Source organism: Poecilia reticulata, chromosome 3, assembly GCF_904066995.2.
Source record: "Poecilia reticulata chromosome 3, P_reticulata-male-v2, whole genome shotgun sequence".
Classification (NCBI taxonomy): Eukaryota; Metazoa; Chordata; class Actinopteri; order Cyprinodontiformes; family Poeciliidae; genus Poecilia; species Poecilia reticulata.
Window position 1 is genome coordinate 23,555,885 of NC_088832.1, and position 15,161 is coordinate 23,571,045.

Consider the following 15,161-nt stretch of genomic DNA (forward strand, 5'->3'; position numbering starts at 1 on the left):
TAAAGACAATCAGAAAATGTTTATTTTTTATAAATTTATTGATTTCTTTTTCATGCATTTATTGATTTATTTTTCATTTCTGAGGTGAAGATAAAGCTCCATTAGGGAGGTGAAGATCAGGTGAGATAAATTAAACAATTAATTTATTCTAATTCTAAAAACATGGATCAAACTGATGAAGATACAATTCTAAAATTATATGTGAGAGGAAATTTGTTGAGAATTTTATTTCATGATAGTTTATGGTCCACGGAAAATTTTACTTCTAATCCATTCCTTGTATTCACACACATCAAGTATTGATGTTGGAATCTGACATGTGTAGTCTCTTCCACTAAAAGCAATCACACCATAAATCTTGCCGTCGAATATCGCTGCTCCACCATAGTCGGCCTGTAGAAAAATGTATATCAATATATTTATTTATGTTGTAAAACAGAAACGTCTTCCAATTGGTGCAGAGAGATATTGAAGAAACAAACTTACAAGACATACATCCTTGGTTGGTGCTTCAACACGGATCATTTGCCCAAGTGTTAGATGGACATAGGAACCACTAACAACTTGCATGTTGACACACTGAAGATGTCCTGCAATACTAGGAATGGGCACTGCAGAGAAATAGAAACATGTTCTTCACTGGACCTTCTCTGAAGAGACAGAAACAAAGATTTTATTCTCATATCTTCATTATTTCTCACATCGCTCTTTATTGGGGCCGATTGTCGTTAATGCTTCTCCTGCCAGCTGAACAGTATCGCCTCTAAAACACAATAAGAATAAAATGTAAAAATACAAGATAACTTGTAGAAAATTGTTATGAAGAACAATGAAATAACAGAAAATAAATCCATGAAGGACATCATCATCTAACACAGGAGTGTCCACCTCCAGTCCTCAGTGATGGTGTCTTGCGTTCTTTACATGTGTCTCTGGTCCAACACACCTGAGATAAACGGGTTCTGGTTCTGCTGGTGGCCTGATTACCTTACTCAGGTGTGCTGAAGCAGAAGCAGCAGGACTGGAGGAGCAGGACAGAAAACCTGAAGTCATGTTATAATCAGAGAAAGACTTACAGTTTAAGATGACGCCTGCAGCTTGGTATCTGAGCAGGTTGGACATCTGTTACTGGTGTCGGAAGCTTCAGCAACATGATGTCATGCTTCCGGTTACTGCGAGTATAAATCACAGGTCTGTCTCGGATTACGTGACTCCGCTGCCCAGCAGTCCGTGGATGAACTTTTAACATTGCTGTGTTAGTCCTGCAGACAAGTTTTAGATTATACTGAACAGACAGAAAACCTGATGATCCGCAGATAAAATTGTCTTCATGTCTCTTTCCTACCATCCTGGCCCATCCTGCCAGCACCGAGCTGCAGTCAGGATCCACTGAGGGTGGATCAGAGATCCTCCACAGCGGATTGTTTCTTCACCCCTGCTGCTCTCCAGCCGAACATGATAAAGATGCTCTGTGTTATCACAGTTTTGACCTCCAATGATTCTCTTCTGCAGAGAAACATTTGACTTCACTGAAACACCTGAAGAAGAAAAAGGAGGACTTTACTCAGAAAACAGGGACAAACATGGCTGCTGGGAAAGAAAGAGGATAAACGGTTAAAGATTAAAAAGCATCAGAGTTTATATGCAAAGAAGTTTCAGTCTGAAACAGAATCAGAGGGAAGTTTGAGAGTCACAGAGAGAAACAGCCTCACTGGAACCAGTAGAAGTGTCTCCAGTGTTTCCAACTCACCCAGACCCAGCAGCAGCAGAACCTTCAGCAGAGCCATTGCTGGTCCAGCTTCCTGTGAATGTCTGCAGTCCTGCAGCAGCTTTTAAACTCTGTTCACAACTTCCTGCTGGAAAGAAAGCCACCAATCACAGGAAAGACACTGATCTGTCAATCACAGGACAGACACTGATTTGTCCAATCACAGGACAGACACCGATTTACGCTGTCATCTGCATACAGAGGAACTTTAACATCTCATTATTGTAAAGAAACTTGAAAAAGTTTGTGTTCCATTGATGGATTATTTCACTAATAACAAAACATTTCCCCCTCTTAAAACTTAAATAATCAGCAAATGAAACACAAACTCTTTCATCAATATTAAGGAATTGACTCAAAACAAGCAGCTGACATATTTTGCTGCAAAATTACTTATTAGTTTTTTTTTCTCTAGTGAACTGAAACTTGCACTAGAAAATTGACTAAAAATAATTGGTAAATTTTCTGTTTTTGTAGTGCACAAGCTTGCAGAGAGATTTACTCAAAGGAAAACTTGATTGTAAACTTGATTGAATAAAACAGATTTTTTGCAGAAAGAGCCACTTGTCCTTTTTTCTGGTTGATAATTTTTTAAAGAAAAATCTACAAGAATTCACATCAGCCTTTGCTCTCAAAAGTAGAATCATTTTATTTGTTGATGAGCTGTGAAAATGAGCCTCTACTAAGAGAAAGGTATTTGCTTATTTTATTTTGAAAAAGAACAATGCTACAGTGCTGGGTGGAGAAGAGTATTTGCATTTGTTGTAAAAGTGAAATTACAACAAAAAAAATCACAGAAATTCACCCAATTAAATGAAAACAATTCTGATTTTTAAAAGACATTTTAAAGAAAACTATGGTAAACTTTTAACTTTTTTACCCCCTCCCTAACAGGTCACCTGGTCATATGTTGCCATGGAAGCGCGGCCATGAGCAGTGCTGACAAGGTTGTATGAACTGAATAGTGTGGCTTGTTGCTGGAACTGTGGAGCTGATTTGTTTTCTTTTGATTTGTTAATTTAATATTTCATTCTTTGTGTATTATTTCCTTTTATTTTAATATGGCCATTTGAATGTTTCTTTTCCTTATTGTAATGTAAATAATTAATCACTGTGAATACAAGGCACTCACATCTGCAACTTCTAGTCTGTCTACTCCTTCCCGAGTCGTATCTAGACTTCTGAGAACTAGTCCATTGACCTTGTTGGTCATGATCCATTTTTTATTTCGTAATATAGTATACTGTTTGCACAGATGCTACATAAGGCACAGATTGTATTTTATTTAGTTTTGAATTTATTAGAGTTAGTCATAATTGTGTAAATATTTTCTAGGAATATAGTTTAGTACAAATGTTTCGATTTTTTCTTTCTGGAAATGTAAATGTCTCCACCCCTTTAGTCCTGGTGGGAGTCAAACCCTTAAATGCCAGGTGGTTCAGATCAGAGGGAGTCTCTCCCTCCTGTTGATTGAATGCATGTTATGCTGTAAAATGGATTGAAATGTTTGAAGAACTTCATAAAGAGAGAATTCAGAGCTCTAAAATTGCTGGTTTCGGTCTGATCTTTGGTTGTAAACTAGTATGTTCTTCACCCATGATTTGTTGCTTTTACAGTTTTTCTTGATTGCTTTTGATGCATTTACGCAGCTTTTGATGCATTTACGCAGCAGCACTAAATGCTGCTGCGTTTAGGGTCAAAGTGACTCTTTTGTTAGCAAAAGGCTCAAATCTAGCTACATTAAAAATATTAAACAAAAGCAGATATTACTCTCAATCAGCCTTGAAATATAACATGTTCCAATCAATCATTACATAATAAATCACAAAATACAAAACTTGATCTTCAGTGAAGCCCAGAGGTTTTCAAAGTGTGAGAGATCTGGCCTCCATGCTAGTCTCTATTCTACCCATCAATTCATTTTCTTAAACCTTTGTCCCCAGTGGGGTCAAGAGGGGTCTTGATGCTTATCTCCAAATATCTTTCATGCCTGAGAAACACCAACCTTTTATCTCAGACCATGCATTATATATGTAATCAATTTAATGTAGTGGACATCTATCCAAAAGTCATTTTCTTGTGTTCATGTGGATTGTTTTTTTTGTAAATGCAAACGTAATATTAAACTGGACACTAATACATTTTACAATACACTGCCATCTCCTGGTCATCCACTGGAATTGCAAGAAATTTTAGTTCAATCCAGAATGGTAGACAGATGAAAAAGCATGCTGACCCACTCAGGAATACACAGTTCCTCCTTCTACTGTAGAAACTCTTGCAGGTAAAAAATATATTGTGACATGAAGAAACACCTAAAGACTGAAACTACTGACGTAGTTTCCAAATAAATGATCACCTGTCCACTAAATTAGACGTCATGCATCAGTGGCAATATTTTGACAGGTATTTACTGACATCATTACTCTGACTATAGAAATACAATATGCACCATTTACAGCAAATATTTTTGCTATTAAAACAATCTTATCTTTTAGTTATTGGCTTGAAGATTTAAGGAAAAAGTCCATTGTTGCCATTTTATTTTCTAACAATGCACTCTAAAAAGAAAATAGTTGAACCAACTTAATTGAATTGTTTCTATAGTTAACTAGTAATTCAATTAAGTTTATTCAACTGAATTTATTAAGTTTAACCAATTCAATATATTATAATCATCCAACTCAATTTGTTAATTTATTTTTAACAAATTTATTATGTATGTTTAAGATCAGATTTAAGTCACTCTTACTCAAATCATTTAGTTTACTTTAAAAATGGTAAATAAACTTATTTAGCGCTTTCCCAGTCATTTTGACCACTGAAAGCGCTTTATACTAGAGTCACATTCTCACATGTATTTAATGCGCAGATCAGTAAGCAATTTGGGGTTAAGTGCCCAGGGGCACATGGACATGTGGGAGCTGGAATCGACCCTACAACCTTCCAATCACAAGACGACCACTCTACCCACAGAGCCATGGTCGCTTACCAGGGAATCTGTCCCGGGTAAGCTCGAGTCATAGTGTCAGACGAGGGATACAAATATGGTATTGAACATAATTATTTCAAGTAAAGTCAAAGTAAAAAGGTCATTTAAGGAAAAGATTTGTGTATTTAGAGGACACTGTAAAAAGAGTATTAAAATTTAGTTTGGAATTGGAACTACTTAAAAGTTTGAGTGACTTAATTCTACAGAAAGTCAAAAGAGATTTTAAAAGTTTATTAGAAGAAAATAAATGATTTGAGTAAGAGTGACTTAAATTTGTCATGTTAAACCTCCTTATGAATTAAGTTATAAAAACTTAGCAAATTGAGTTGGAAGGACTTAGTGTATTGAGTTGGATGATCATAATAAATTGAGTTGGTCAGACATAGGATATGAAACTGGCATTGAACTCAATCATTTAAGTAAAGTCAAAATGAACAGTTCCTTTAGGTTAAAGATTTGTAAGTTGAGTTAAAAAACACAAAAAAGTAAGTTGTCATAGCAAAAGGAAAAGTATTAAGTGAAATTAATGTAAATAAGTCCATAAGATGAACTACTGCCCAAATACACTTTTTAGAGTGTGGTAGGCTTTATTGTGGTTCAGTTTTTTTTTTTACCAGCGAGTAACAGTAATTAGAGACGTGATTATATATTATAGATGCTGCATGTTCATTTCTGATGTAGAATAAAGACAAACATTAAATAAATTACTTCTGGTGTTCCTCTTGTTATTTAAAACTCATGTTTTTAGACTTATTTGAGGGACAATATCAACTGAACAAACTGAACCATGAATGTAAAGACAATCAGCCAGGAAATGTTTCTTTTTTATGCATTTATTGATTTTTTTATTTCTGATTTGAAGGGAAAGCTCAGGTGAGAAAATAAAACAATTAATTTATTCTAATTCTACGAACATGTGGATCAAACTGATGAAGATACAATTCTAAAATTATATGTGAGGAAATTTGATGAGAATTTTATTTTATGAAAGTTTGTGTTTTATTTAAACCCAATTGTTTGTTTTATCCACTCCATGTATTTACACACATCAAGGATTACAGTTGGTTTCTGACATACATAGTTTGATCCATCAGGATAAATCACACCATAAATCATGCTGTTGTGGACCGCTGCTCCACCAAAATCGCCCTGTAGAAAAATGTATATCAATATATTTATTTATGTTGTAAAACAGAAAAGTCTTATAATCGCTGCAGAGAGATATTGAAGAAACAAACTTACAAGACATACATCCTTGGACTGTTCTGAAGCATGGAACACATGCCCAAATGTGTGATGACGTTGGGAAACACGAACAACTTTCATGTTGACACACTGAAGATGACGTGCAATACTAGGAATGGGTACTGTAGAGAAACAAGAGAATCATTAACATGATCTAAAGTTGACCTTCTATTTAGAAACAGAAACAAAGATTTTATTCTCATAACTTCAATATTTCTCTCACTTCGAGCATTACTGGGGCTGATTGTCATTTCTCCCTCTCCTGCCAGCCAAACCCTATCGCCTCTAAAACACAATAAGAATAAAATGTAAAAATACAAGATAGCAAAGAAGAAAATTAATTGTTATGAAGAACAATGAAAGAACAGAAAAAAAATTCATGAAGGACATCATCCACTGACACAGGAGTGTCCACCTCCAGTCCTCAGTGACAGTGTCCTGCATCCTGTACATGTGTCTCTGGTCCAACACACCTGAGCTAAACGGGTTCTGGTTCTGCTGGTGGCCTGATTACCTGACTCAGGTGTGCTGAAGCAGAGGCAGCAGGATTGGAGGAGTGGAGACAGAAAACCTGTCTCCAAAACCTTTCTCTGATCATGTTATGATCAGAGAAAGACTTACACTTTAAGACGACTCCTGCAGTCTGGTAGCCTGGCAGGTTGGACATTTCTTACTGGTGTCTGAAGCTTCAGCAACATGATGTCATGGTTCCAACCGCCATGAGTATAAATCACAGGTCTGTCTTGGATTACTTGACTCTGCATCACAGTGGATAAACTTTTAACATTGCTGTGTTAGTCCTGCAGAAAAAGTTAGATCTTAATGAACATACAGAAAACCTGATCATCTGGAGATAAAACTGTCTTCATGTCTCTTTCCTATTTAATCGTATCATACTGTATCATTGTCATTATGTGGGGACAAAGCAAAGCAAATGTAGTCTATGTTTCCCTGATAGGTTTAATGTTGCTGTTTCTGCTACTGACATCCTGGAGAGCTGAGCTGATCTGAGACTTTCTAACAAAAATACGTTTTTTTTGTGGTTCTTAAAAAAAAATTCTTATTTATATTTAAATGTTTACATTACATATACTCATTCCAAACTGACCGTGATGGACAGAGTGGCCTTAAAGTCCAATTCATTACAACCGTCTGTCATGATGTGTGTGGTTGAAGTGTGGACCCAAATGCAGCAGGCAGGAAACTCAAAAGTTCTGTTGTAGATTTAATTCAAAATAAAATTTAAATAACAAGGAACAAAAATAAACCCAAACCAGAGACATAAATAGATCAAGGGAAAACCAGGGAGAAGGGAGGAGGAGCAGGGGTGTGGAGTAACAAGACGAATCGACGAACATCAGTCTGAGATTTGACTAATTAGAGACATGATTATATATTCATCTGCTAATAATAAAAAAACATCTATCTTATGTGGCTAAAAGTTAATTTGGCGTAAAGTGGAGCTAATGTGCTAACAAAGTTCAAGTTAAAGACAAACAGAAATACAAAAAATGGAAAAAAGCCCTGATGCCACAATGTGAAAAACAAAAAGACTAACTAAAATGTTCTTCGTAAAAGAAACTATGAATCTTGTGATTGTATTGACATGAAATTTTACAAGAAACTCATAAGGAACACTCTGTTATGGACAAAATGACTCTTTGTCTTTTCTCTGCTCACATGCACACAGCGGCACGTTCACACAGGGCTGTGCAGAGACCTTTAGAGGGGCAGGAGCTCAAAGTTAAAAAGGAAAAGAACAAGATCTTAAAACGCTGTACAACATAACAACAACCCATAATAATCAAGAATCTGATATATAATTGGATCATACTGTATGATTGTCATCATGTGGGACAAAGCAAAGCAAATGTAGTCTATGTTTCCCTGATAGGTTTAATGTTGCTGTTTCTGCAGCTGATATCCTGGAGGGCTGAGCTGATCTGAGAATTAACTGAGAAGTCAAGACAAAGAAAGCCATTAGCTGATGGTAGGGGCCATTCAGGGGCCCTCCAGACATTCAGCGGTATCAAATGTTGAATTTTAATACATATCATAGATGCAAAACTGTCACAGTCGTCTATTGAGAATGACAATGTTACTAAATTTTATTGAATCCATCCAGCAGAGAAAAAATTAATATAAATAGTAGATTTAGGATTTAATTAGAATGTTTAGTTTGTAAAAGTGAAAAAAAAATCATCTTGACAGTTTCATTGTTGTGTTACCATGGCTACAATATGGTGTAATCTTTGTGTTTGAGCTGGGTTTGTTCACAAATACATGAGAGCAAATAACCAATAATCAGTGATTGATTTTAAACTCAGCCAATTAATCTCCCTATGACAGACTTCACTAAATCTATATTTAAACACAGTGATGCTGATGTTCTTGGTATAATGGGCCGGAGCCTAAATCATGATTCTGTCTAGGCCCCAAGGTAATATGGGGCCCTGTGCCCATATTACACTACCTGGAATCCCCCCTATGCCAGTCTGCCGATGATTTGGGGCATCTTGAAATAATTAATTGTGGGATGTTTGGCTTTATGTTGCAGTTCAAATTATTGCTACAGTATTTTGCACTGATGTTTATGTTATATTTTGTGAACTCCAAATGCTATGAGCTGGATCTTTCTTAATCAGTTGAGGTGCTGCAGTAACTTCTATTGATAGTCGTGAACCTCCAGCTCAGATCCCACCATCATCACTGTGAACCACCTGGTAGTAACATTAAGGTGAAGCAGAGAGTGAACAGTGAGCAGGTGGTACTGAGGCTTTGAGCTGCGTTGCAGTGAGTCACGGATCGTTTTTTATATCAAAAAGTCCCCCGTAGCTTTGCCACTGCTGTTGACCTAAACTCCCAGTATTCTACAGTATTTTCTAAAATACGGTAAATATCTGTCAACTACAGCTGACGGTATTTTACCGTATTTCCTAAAATACGGTAAGATACCGACAGCTGTGGTTTTCCCTTTGTAAAATTGACCATATCTTTTTGGTAAATTAAAAATGCTGTCGGTAGTAAAAAATTAGGTGGAATCGCCTTTTACCCAACTTCCCCTTCATCCAAGCAGCAGGGCCTACCATACAGTTCTCTAAATGTGACAAATCTCTGGTCTACCTAAAATTAATTAATCCCAAATACATAATTTAATCAAATTCTCTCATAATGATGGTGGCGTCTGCTGTAGGAGTTTGCCCTGAACTTGGTGGATTACCTGTTTGATACCTGGTCTTCATTTGAGATTTCAAAATTGTTATAGATTTAATTATTAAAAAACAAAGTATCACACCGGGCTGCACAGTGGCGCAGTTGGTAGAGCTGTTGCCTTGCAGCAAGAAGGTTCTGGGTTCGATTCCCGACCCCGGTCTTTCTTCATGGAGTTTGCATGTTCTCCCTGTGCATGCGTGGGTTTTCTCCGGGTACTCTGGTTTCCTCCCACAGTCCAAAAACATGACTGTCAGGTTAATTGGCCTCTCCAAATTGTCCCTAGGTGTGTGTGTGCATGGTTGTGTGTCCTGTATGTCTCTGTGTTGCCCTGCGACAGACTGGCGACCTGTCCAGGGTGACCCCGCCTCTCGCCCGAAACGTTAGCTGGAGATGGGCACCAGCAACCTTCCCGACCCCACTGAGGGACAAGGGTGTAAGAAAATGGAAATGGAAAGTATCACACCAGCATTCTAATTTATATAAATTACTTCTGCAGTCTGGTTTATGGTTTTCCATCATAGATATAAACATCAGCAATGGGTGCTGTGGTGGCACAGGGTGAAGCATAACTCATGTATAGAAACCTTAGTCCTCATGCTGGTGATTGCAGGCTCGATTCCTGGCCTGGCGACATTTGCAACATGCCTTCCCTCTCTCTCATAAACCTCCTTCCTGTCAAACTTCTTTTGAATAAAGGCCACTAGAGAGAAGAGAACCTTTAAAAAAACATCAGCAAAATTTGGATTTTTTTCTGATTAATTCCAATAATTTCAAGGTAATTAGCTGCAGGCAATATTACAATATTTTTTTAATGAATTTTATAATTACTTAGATTACGACAAAATCACTATTCTAAAAAAAGTTTGTATCACTTAACAACAGCTTAATAATATATTCCTGGTTGCATAGAAATAAGTACAAATAGTTAATTAATACTATTATTTAGATGGTGATTATTGAATTAAGGCTACCATATGATAGGTTAGATGATGCAAACCTATCATATGGTTTGATGATGCCAACCTTTTCTGTTTTATTTGAGGTAATATTATCAGTGAAAACATAACAATAAAGTATTTGATGACATATTTTAGCAGTACTAACAGCTTTTTAGCTTGTCCACGTTACTATAAAATGTACAGAGAACTTCTGTCATGTTTAAACTTTTGAAAACCAAATTGTAATTTCTGAGAAGTTTTACACAATAACAATTCATGTTTTATAGCTGTATAACTATAAAAAGTTCTAAATTTAAAATTTATCAATTAACAATGACACTTTAACTGCAAAAGAGGAAAATTTTCAACCATTTTGTTAAATTTGTGGAAACCAAAAGCTACCATAAAATTTTTAAAATATTTTCTTAAAACTTCTTTCATTCCAGATTTTGACTTTTACATTATTTAAATTATTAAACATTTCCTTTGTATCTTCATATAAAATTTAATGTTTTTTTCCTATTATGTTTACCTTATTAGGAATTTATTATTTATTAATTGTTGTATTATGTGACTATGGTTTCATTATTTTTGTGCACAGCTCTTTGGTCGCGTTGCAGTTTAAAGTTCTCTAGAACTAAATCAGGAATAGTAACTCCAGAGCTGCAGAGTTTAGATGCTGCATGTTCATTTCTGATGTAAAATAAAGACAAAAACCAAATAAATAAATTATTTCTGTTGCTCCTCTTCATGTTATTTAAAACTCATGTCATGTTTTTAGACTCAGTTCAGGGAAAATATAAACTGAACAAACTCAAATTTCTTTTACATTTATTTATTGATTTATTTATTTTTCATTTCTGAGGTGAAGAGAAAGCTCCATTAGGGAGGTGAAGATCAGGTGACGAAAAAAAACAAAATTAATTTATTCTAATTCTACAGACATGTGGATCAAACTGATGAAGATACAATTATAAAATTATATGTCAGGAAATTTGATTTTAATTTTATTTCATGATAGTTTATATTCAATGCCTAATTTTACTTCTAATCCATTCCTTGTAATAACACACATCAAGTATTGATGTTGGAATCTGACATGTGTAGTCTCTTCCACTAAAAGAAATCACACCATAAATCTTGCCGTTGTACATCACTGCTCCACCAGAGTCGGCCTGTAGAAAAATTTATTTCAATATTTATTTATGTTGTAAAACAGAAACGTCTTCCAATTGGTGCAGAGAGATATTGAAGAAACAAACTTACAAGACATACATCCTTGGTTGGTGCTTCAACACGGATCATTTGCCCAAGTGTTAGCTGGAGATAGGAACCACTAACAACTTGCATGTTGACACACTGAAGATGTCCTGCAATACTAGGAATGGGCACTGCAGAGAAATAGAAACATGTTCTTCACTGGACCTTCTCTGAAGAGACAGAAACAAAGATTTTATTCTCATATCTTCATTATTTCTCACATCGCTCTTTATTGGGGCCGATTGTCGTTAATGCCTCTCCTGCCAGCTGAACAGTATCGCCCCTAAAACACAATAAGAAGAAAATGTAAAAATACAAGACAACAATGTAGAAAATTAATTGTTAAGAACAATGAAAGAACAGAAAATAAATCCATGAAGGACATCATCCACTAACACAGGAGTGTCCACCTCCAGTTCTCAGTGACGGTGTCCTGCATCCTTCACATGTGTCTCTGGTCCAACACACCTGAGATAAACGGGTTCTGGTTCTGCTGGTGGCCTGATTACCTTACTCAGGTGTGCTGAAGCAGAGGCAGCAGGACTAGAGGAGCAGGACAGAAAACCTGAAGTCATGTTATAATCAGAGAAAGACTTACAGTTTAAGATGACGCCTGCAGCTTGGTATCTGAGCAGGTTGGACATCTGTTATTGGTGTCGGAAGCTTCAGCAACATGATGTCATGCTGCCGGCTGCCGCGGATATAGATCACAGGTCTGTCTCGGATTATCTGATTCTGCTGCCCAGTAGTACGGGGATGTACTTTCAACATTGCTGTGATAGTCCTGCAGTAAAGATTGGATTATAATGAACATACAGAAAACTTGAAATTCCGCTGATAAAATTGTCTTCATGTGTCTTTCCTACCATCCTGGCCCATCCTGCAGGCACCGAGCTGCAGTCAGGATCCACTGAGGGTGGATCAGAGATCCTCCACAGCGGATCGTTTCATCACCCCTGCTGCTTTTCAGCCGAACATGATAAAGACGCTCTGTGTTATCACAGTTTTGACCTCCAATGATTCTCTTCTGCCGAGAAACATTTGACTTCACTGAAACACCTGAAGAAGAAAAAGGAGGACTTTACTCAGAAATCACGTGCAAACATGGCTGCTGGGAAAAAAAAGGATAAACAATTAAAGATTAAAAAAACATTAGAGTTTATATGCAACGAAGTTTCAGTGTGAAACAGAATAAGAGGGAAGTTTGAGAGTCACACAGAGCAGCAGCCTCCCTGGAACCAGTGGAAGTGTCTCCAGTGTCTCCAGTGTTTCCGACTCACCCAGGCCCAGCAGTAGCAGTAGAACCTTCAGCAGAGCCATTGCTGGTCCAGATTCCTGTGAATGTCTGCAGTCCTGCAGCAGCTTTTAAACTCTGTTCACAACTTCCTGCTGGAAAGAAAGCCACCAATCACAGGACAGACACCGATTTGCGCTGTCATCTGCATACAGAGGAACTTTAGCATCTCATTGTTCTAAAGAAACTTGAAAATCTGTCACAGGACAGATCAAAGGACAGATCAACTTCTGATCTGGCAGCTGAAGGAGGAACAGCTTATCCTGCTCTCTCCCGTCCTTACTGATAACTTTGCTTGTGAATTATTTTTAAAGTCACAATTTTTATGGTTTTATTCACATTATCGACATCATAACTGGATTACTTCAAACCTAAAGACCGGGAGATTTTCTCACTTTTATTTTTACCTCACTTTTCTTCACCTCCAAGTTGAACTAGGGCAAAATTCCCCCGTCCAACCCCAAGGACATTAGCAGTATTCTACAACGACTTCAGTTTTTAGAAACAAAGATTCAACGGCTGGAGGTGAACTTTGAGATCAACGCTACCTGTGGATATGAAACAACTCTTCCTCAAATCAACGGCGATGTTGTACACCCCACACCAGCAGCTCACCCTGGATCGCTCAGGGCGCCAAGCCGAAACAAAAGTCTCACACTGCGGATCCCATGAGACGACTAACGTGGAGAACCCCTCACCTGGACGAATCAGCGTGGCCGGTTCTGAGTCGAAACCCACTTTCAAGTTCAACACCTGCTCAGAAAAAAAAAGGCAAACAAACAGCTGGAACCAAAACAGCACCACCGACCCCGCTCCCAAGGACAAAGCGACCAGCCTGAGCCTCAAAACATCCTAACTCCGTGGGAATCCCACTGAAAAACAGATTTTCTGCACTTCAGCACGAGCCTCTGAGTGAAAACCCACATTCAAACATCAGCAATGAGGCTAAACCAATGCATCCACCCCACAAAGCTCCGAAGGACAAAGTGACCACCAGGAAAACGGAAGGTATGCCAAGAGTGCTTATTGGCATACCTAAAAGTAAATGGAATCAGTCATGTTTGCAATCCCAAGAAAACAAGAGTGGTTTCTTTTCTTGGTGACACTGTATCTGATTTGACTCGCAAAGTGCTTTCTCTAACCACTGATCAGCCAAACATGGAGACTTTAGTTGTGCATGTTGGAGCCAACGATCTGGCAAAGCAAAAATCCGAGATTCTGAAAAAGGACTTTAATATTCTTCTGGACACTATGGGAAGCTAAAAACAAAGTTATTTCTCAGTGGTCCAATTCCATCGCCTCAATGGGGAGACGAAAAACATTCCAGGCTGGACATGATAAACAAATGGCTGATTAAAACCTGCTCTGCCAGCTCAGTGACCTTCATCGATAACCTCGAGATCTACTGGCAGCGCTTTCACCTCTTTGGAAGAGGCGGACGCAATCTCAACAAACACGGAATAAGGCTGCTCACTGCAAACATTTTTCATTTTGTCAACAAGAACAACAATGAGACCATTGCTTCAGAAGAAAATGCTCAAGGATATCTCACTAGGATGGAGCCCTCTGCATATCAAGAACAAACTATTCCAATACAAACTGATAAAACATCGGCTGTGAACAGAATGACTGGTTCCCCTGCTCCTTCCCCCCTCCCTCTCTGCTCCTACACTCACTCACAAGATCAGAATTTCCCAGGAAGTGAATCACTAAAGAGAGTCGGGCTGCACCTTAGCCGCCTGAAAATGCTGGTGGGGGATCCGGATCAGAGAGGAAGACGGACAGACTATTTCTCCTCCCAGCTGGATAGTATGGATCAACAGGTTCGCCTCGGTACAACTCTCACTTCATCTAAGCCACCCGCCTCCCGGTACTACAAAACAGGACAATACCTGTCCGGATCACTACAAGCAAAGTTACAAAAAACAGAAATACAAAAAGCAGCTGTCTTAATTCAAACCTCAGGCTGATCCCCTGTCTAAAGGAACCTCAGACTGAAGAGCTTTCAGCCTCCAAGTCACTTAAATTGGCTCTTTTAAATACCAGATCTCTGTGCTAAAGCTCTATTAATTAATGATTTCATCTCAGAGCATAATATTGATGTTTTATTTCTGACATAAACATGGCTGAATGACAATAATGAAGCAATCGTACTAATTGAATCAACACCTCCTAACTACAATTTTTTTAAGTGAAAATAGAAAATACAAAAAAGGAGGAGGTGTGGCTTCAATATTTAAAAATACCATGAACTGTAGTAAAGTTTTTTTGTCTAATTTTATGTCTTTTGAATATCTTGGAATTGAGGTAAAAGGCCACAAACAAACTTTGACACTAACTCTATACAAAACCCCAACATATGCGGAAAATTTCTTTACCGACTTCAATGAGCTTCTATCTCTCATATGCATTGATTATTATTGTTTGATAATTGTCGGTGATTTCAACATT

The 15,161-nt window shown here is 37.6% G+C and overlaps 2 protein-coding genes and 1 long non-coding RNA gene across 3 annotated transcripts; all 3 read right to left on the reverse strand.

Moving 5' to 3' along the window:
* LOC145551123 (snake venom serine protease homolog 2A-like) lies at positions 1-1,910 on the reverse strand. The gene is made up of 6 exons (XM_081605286.1): positions 1,751-1,910; positions 1,346-1,538; positions 1,077-1,262; positions 702-763; positions 487-611; positions 1-393 (listed from the first exon to the last, which is right to left on the reverse strand). Exons 1-6 carry the CDS (start codon positions 1,785-1,787, stop codon positions 241-243), a joined length of 756 nt encoding a protein of 251 aa, XP_081461412.1. The 5' UTR covers positions 1,788-1,910; the 3' UTR covers positions 1-240.
* A 3,401-nt stretch (positions 1,911-5,311) lies between these two features.
* On the reverse strand, positions 5,312-6,880 carry LOC103461391 (uncharacterized). Its single transcript, XR_014086940.1, has 4 exons — positions 6,627-6,880; positions 6,229-6,290; positions 6,003-6,127; positions 5,312-5,909 (listed from the first exon to the last, which is right to left on the reverse strand). It is a non-coding gene; the product is annotated as an uncharacterized LOC103461391 (long non-coding RNA).
* A 4,095-nt stretch (positions 6,881-10,975) lies between these two features.
* Positions 10,976-12,825, reverse strand: LOC103462791 (prostate-specific antigen-like). The gene is made up of 6 exons (XM_081605287.1): positions 12,697-12,825; positions 12,283-12,475; positions 12,015-12,200; positions 11,638-11,699; positions 11,423-11,547; positions 10,976-11,331 (listed from the first exon to the last, which is right to left on the reverse strand). Exons 1-6 carry the CDS (start codon positions 12,734-12,736, stop codon positions 11,185-11,187), a joined length of 753 nt encoding a protein of 250 aa, XP_081461413.1. The 5' UTR covers positions 12,737-12,825; the 3' UTR covers positions 10,976-11,184.
* Between the last annotated feature and the right edge of the window lie 2,336 nt (positions 12,826-15,161).

Excerpts from the sequence above, each read along its gene's own strand:
- LOC145551123 (XM_081605286.1), bottom strand. The coding sequence starts at position 1,787 with ATGGCTCTGCTGAAGGTTCTGCTGCTGCTGGGTCTGG. Across the intron at positions 1,539-1,750 it reads TCTGCTGCTGCTGGGTCTGG|GTGTTTCAGTGAAGTCAAAT; the intron begins GTGAGTTGGAAA and ends TTTCTTCTTCAG. Across the intron at positions 1,263-1,345 it reads TGGCAGGATGGGCCAGGATG|GACTAACACAGCAATGTTAA; the intron begins GTAGGAAAGAGA and ends ACTTGTCTGCAG.
- LOC103462791 (XM_081605287.1), bottom strand. The coding sequence starts at position 12,736 with ATGGCTCTGCTGAAGGTTCTACTGCTACTGCTGGGCCTGG. Across the intron at positions 12,201-12,282 it reads CTGCAGGATGGGCCAGGATG|GACTATCACAGCAATGTTGA; the intron begins GTAGGAAAGACA and ends TCTTTACTGCAG. Across the intron at positions 11,332-11,422 it reads CAACCAAGGATGTATGTCTT|GCCGACTCTGGTGGAGCAGT; the intron begins GTAAGTTTGTTT and ends ATTTTTCTACAG.